This window comes from Quercus lobata, chromosome 8, assembly GCF_001633185.2.
Source record: "Quercus lobata isolate SW786 chromosome 8, ValleyOak3.0 Primary Assembly, whole genome shotgun sequence".
In the NCBI taxonomy this organism is placed as follows: Eukaryota; Viridiplantae; Streptophyta; class Magnoliopsida; order Fagales; family Fagaceae; genus Quercus; species Quercus lobata.
In genome coordinates, this window is record NC_044911.1 from 26,583,833 (window position 1) to 26,589,288 (window position 5,456).

A 5,456-nucleotide genomic window follows, 5' to 3' on the forward strand; every position below is an offset into this window, starting at 1 on the left:
AAAATCACCAATACTGTTTGAATTCTATAATGAGAGAATAACTCAAATTTGAAATGAAACGAAGAGAAATTTCAAGATTTCACCAAGTTATCTCTCATTAAAAAAAAAAAAAAAAAGAAAAAAAGAAAAAAAAGAAAGGGGTTTTTGTGCTGATTTGCAGATCTAAACGGTTCAACTCAACTTTATCCACCAAATCTAATGCTTTTTTTTTTTTTTTTTTTCTTTCTTCTGAGCACAGAATAGTATAAGAGAAAAATCAAAGGGAAAATATCTTGTTGGTTTAGAGACAATACAGTACTATAGTTTTAAACAATTAAAATTAAAATCAAAATAAAGAAAGTACAAGAATAATAGAGAGGAACAGAGAGCACGAGGAGAATTATTTTGGGTTCTCTTTGAAGAGCATAAGGGCCATGATTTTACCGAGAAACAGGAACTTAGAGAAAGACTCAAGTGACGGTTCACGGTTGCGATTAAGGGTGTCCAACCCACCCGCCCACCTGCCCAACTCGCTCGTACCCGACCCGTTGCCACCTAGTCCAACTACTCTGGTGGTCAGACGCAGGTCCCAACCTCCATAAACTTGACCCCGACAAGTTAATTGCGGGTCTTCCCTTTCAAAACTAGTGAAACATAACCCGCTTGAAGTTTCCATAAATTCCGATGATCGGTGATTTTTTCAAGCATTTTAGACCATATTCGGCGAGATCTAGGCCTAATCTCGACAGATCCAGCTAGATCTTGACGGATCCGGCCAATCTCAACCTTGGTGACAAAACCTAAAACTCGATTGGAAGATTCGATGAGTATTTTGTGTCGGTTTCGGGTTACATTTTCTACCACCTGAAGTTTTCGAGTTGAGTCCTAGTTGGGCACAAACCTGACTCGGCCCAACCCATAAACAGCCCTAATTGTGATGTTAGAGAGAGGAGAGAGAGGCCAAGAAGAGAAGAAAATGATTTGAGAAAGAGAACAGAAAAACAACTTTGATGGTTTTGTCTTCACTGTTGGGTTTTATGTTTGACATGTGTCACTCATCCTAATAAAAATGGGAGAGAATGAGAGAATTATGAATGGGAGGTGAGCCAAACCCTTTTTTTAACTACACAAGATCCCTCTTATTCAATTCTCTAATTCTCACCAACTTTCTAACTATGCGAGACATGTGGGCATTTATTTTAATTTTAATTTAATTTAATTTTTTTGTGTGTGATTTACATGAGATCTTTTAGAGCATTGGATTCTTGAAAAAAAAAATTATGTCTCAAATCTAAATTAAAATAGTCGGTGACGGATAGTGATAAAATGCTTGTCCATATTGCAAACCGTCCATGCCAATGACAAGTAAAAGTATGGACGAGCGTAAGCGCATTAATCCCAGACAGCATTTAATGACCAAATGATGAATAAGCACGGAGCCATTACCGCCGTCCAATTCTGTGCATTTAATGGCCGTTACGAACATTAAAGGTTTGGGATTAAGTGGTCATTACTGAGCCATTAATCCTCTAGCTTAGGTACAACATAAGGAAAGGCCAACAAATTGGATATTTACTCACACAAAGGCTATATAAAGATAGGAGAGACAAGTAAGTGATTCACATTGAACACTCACACAAATTACTCTACAGATTATTGATTTCTAAAGAGTTTAAACTAATTTAAGTATCGGAGGGTCCTAGGTAGGCCCCAAGCCAATGTCATTATTTATTGAGTGTTTTCTCTCATACAGGATCTCAAGGTCGTCCATTGTACTGACAAGGAACATACTGACGAGGTGAAATCGTGTTTTATCAGTTTGGCGTCGTTTGTGGGGACGACAGACTATCAATCAATAAGCCGTTGAATTCTCTACTGACTAAGTTCCTTAGAATCGATGGACTCAACCACAACCGCACTGTCGGACCCAGTGGTGATGACTCAACAAATCCAAGCACTAACAGCCAATGTGCAAGAATTGATGAAACAAAATGAAGACTTGAAGCAGCGAGTGCGTCCAGAAGGCACTGATACGTTACAGTCACAGCATAATCGCAATGACAATGACAATGAAGTCCATAGTTTAGGAAATAGCAGAAGAGAAACTTCAAAGCACACCTCATAGTCGACTCATGGTAATGATCAAATGATGAAAAACATGAGGAAAGAGTTAGATGAAGTTAAGAATGCCATGAAGGGAAAGACAACGATAAATCTTGATGGCATGATCAAGAGGACAGACTCACCCTTCACTACCAGCGTTTTGGAGTGTCCTTTACCTCCCAAATTTCATCTCCCACAGCTGGAGGTTTATGATGGCAACAAGGATCCCCTAGATCACATAGGGGCATTCAAGACGATATTAAACCTCCAACAGACCCCGGGCAAGGCGATCTTTCCCAGCAACCCTCAGAGGAGTAGCAAGAGTGTGGTTTAGCAAGCTGCCCGCGGCATCTATCGTAAACTTTGAGCAACTAAGTGATTCTTTTGTTCGCCATTTCATTGGGAGCCAAAGCCATAAAGGCCCACCTTATACGTGCTAACTGTGAAGCAACAGGAAGGGGAAACCTTGAGAGAGTATGTAAAACGCTTCAACAAAGCAGTGTTTGAAATTGACGAGGCAGACAATCAAGTGATAATGATGACCTTCCAAGCAGGGTTGAATAGTCTTGACCTTGTCTTCTCTCTAGGGAAGACTCCACCAACCTTGATGGCAAATCTGTTGTTCAAAGCACAAAAGTATATGAATGGAGAAGATACATTAACTGCAAAGGGATTAATGGGCAAACGAAAAAAAGAAGAGAATGTTGAGTCGCAGGGTAAGAAGAGGGATTACAAAGACAATCTCTCAGATACCAAGGCCAGCAAAAGTAGTTCGGAAGCACCATCGAAGAAAAAGTTGAATTTCATTCCTTTACTAATGCCTGTGGACAAAATCTTCATGCAAATAAAGGACGACCTTGCTCTAAAATGGCCTAAATCGTTGAGCTCATCCTCAAAACGAAGAGATTCAAAGAAGTACTTTCACTTTCACAAGGATTATGGTCATTACACTGACGAATGTCGAGATTTGAAAGAATAGATAGAGGAGTTAATCCAGAGAGGAAAACTCCAAAAAATTGTCAAGAAAGACTACCAAACCTGCCACCGGACAGAAGAGAAGTCTATTGACGACCACAAAGAAGATGATCAGGATCATCCTAAACAAGTCGTTGGAGAAATAAGGACGATCATTGGAGGACCGGTTGCAGGGGGATCATACAAGTCTTTGAGAAAGGCAATCCAAAGGCAAGTCAATAGTGTTGATATAAAAAACCTGATAGCCAAACATCATCGCACTAGAGATGAAGACATTGTTTTTTCCGAACGAGATGCAAGGGGAGTCAGGCAGCCACATGACGACTCCCTCATTATCATGCTAACCATTAAAAGGCACAACACTCGGAGAGTTTTGGTAGATAACGGAAGCTTGGCAGACATGATGTACATGACTGGGTTCCAGCAGATGAAGTCAAGTCCAAAATGCCTCAGACCCTTCGGGTCTCCCCTAGTTAGTTTCAGTGGGGACCACATATATCCAAAGGGCATAATTTCGCTATTGATTACAGCAGGGACTCACCCAGCCCAGGTAACAAAGGAGGTAGACTTTCTAATTGTTGACTGTCCTTCATCTTATAATGTGATTCTAGGATAACCAACCCTTAATCGCCTTAAGGCTGCAACATCAACATACGGCCTAAAGGTGAAATTTCCAACCCTCCAAGGGATTGGAGAAATCTGTGGAGACCAACTTTTAGCTAGGGAATGTTACCAGATGGTCCTGGTGCCCAAGGAAAATCAAACTTGGATGGTGGAGGAATAGCTGCCCAAGCCCATGGAAGAAATGGAGAATATAGAGCTGGTGGAAGGAGACCCTTCCAAAACTACCAATATAGGGAAGGAGCTCCAACCGTCCTTAAAGGACGAACTTGTGAAATTCTTGAAGAAGAACTTGGATGTCTTTGCATGGAGCTATGAAGATATGATGGGAATTGACAGAAATGTGATAGAGCATTGCCTTAATGTCGACCCAATGAAGAAGCCGTCCAATAGAAGAGACGAGTATTTGCCTCAGAGCGAAACAAAGTAATTATGGAAGAGGTAGAAAAACTATTGACTGCAAGATTTATTCAAGATGTCTACTACCCCGAATGGCTCACTAATGTTGTCATGGTAAAAAAGTCCAACGGAAAGTGGAGAATGTGTGTTAAATAACGCATGCCCCAAGGACAGTTTTCCCCTTCCCAGAATTGACCAACTCGTTAATTCAACAACTGGCCATGAACTGCTAACCTTCATGGATGCATTTTTAGGTTATAATCAAATTCTCATGAAGGAAAACCAGGAGAAAACTACATTCGTGACTAGCCAGTGCCTATATTGTTATAGAGTCATGTAGTTTGGATTGAAGAACACAGGTGCCACGTACCAGAGACTAGTAAACCAAATGTTCAACAAGTAGATAGGAAGAAATATGGAGGTCTATGTGGACGACATACTCGTAAATAGCAAGGAAGCAAAAACCCACCTTGACGACCTCCAAGAGACGTTCGATACTTTGAGAAGATATAGAATGAAGCTCAACCCTATGAAATGTGTTTTTGGAGTCTCGTTAGGAAAATTCCTCGATTTCATGGTATCTTAGCAAGGAATTGAGGCAAATCCAAAGAAGGTCAAAGCCATATTTGACATGACTTCTCCCAAGACAGTTAAGGAGGTGCAAAGGCTTACAGGACGAATCGCAGCATTGAACAGGCTCATCTCCAAGGCCACTGATAAGTGCCTCCCCTTCTTTAAAACTCTTAAGCAGGCCTTCCAATGGTCAGACGAGTGTGAAGTAGCTTCTAGAACCTCAAGGAGTATCTAGCCAAGCCCCCACTCTTAAGCCCGTTTGTAGAAGGAGAAGATTTGTTCTTATATCTGGTTGTATCACAAACAGCCATTAGCTCAGGTTTGATTCGTGAGGAATCGAAGGTATAACAACTTGTATACTACATAAGTCAAGCTTTTCAAGGTGCTAAAGCAAAGTACACACAGATAGAGAAAATAATTGTCGCTTCAAGAAAGCTCCGTCCATATTTCCAAGCTCACACTATCATCGTAATGACAGACCAACCAATTTGAATAGCCATGAACAAGCCAAATGTAGTAGGGTGCATGGTCTAGTGGGCTGTTGAACTAAGCCAGTTTGATATTGAATATAGGCCAAGAACAGTGATCAAAGCCCAGATGTTAGCAGATTTTATTGTTGAATTCACTCTTCCAGACCTAGATCTGGAAGTAGAGTACTGGACGATTTGTGCAGACAGCTTATCTGTCGTAGGATTCGGAGGCGTCGGTGTGATTGTGACCTTGCTTGAAAAGGACATCCTTAAATATGGAGTTCAACTCCAATTTCTAGCGACGAATAATGAAGCAGAGTATGAAGCGATCCTCGC

The 5,456-nt window shown here is 40.9% G+C and overlaps 1 protein-coding gene across 1 annotated transcript; it reads left to right on the forward strand.

Moving 5' to 3' along the window:
• The first annotated feature begins 2,137 nt into the window (after positions 1-2,137).
• On the forward strand, positions 2,138-3,061 carry LOC115956666. Its single transcript, XM_031074975.1, has 2 exons — positions 2,138-2,410; positions 2,537-3,061. The coding sequence occupies exons 1-2, from the start codon at positions 2,138-2,140 to the stop codon at positions 3,059-3,061; spliced, it is 798 nt and encodes a 265-aa protein (XP_030930835.1).
• Positions 3,062-5,456: the final 2,395 nt, after the last annotated feature.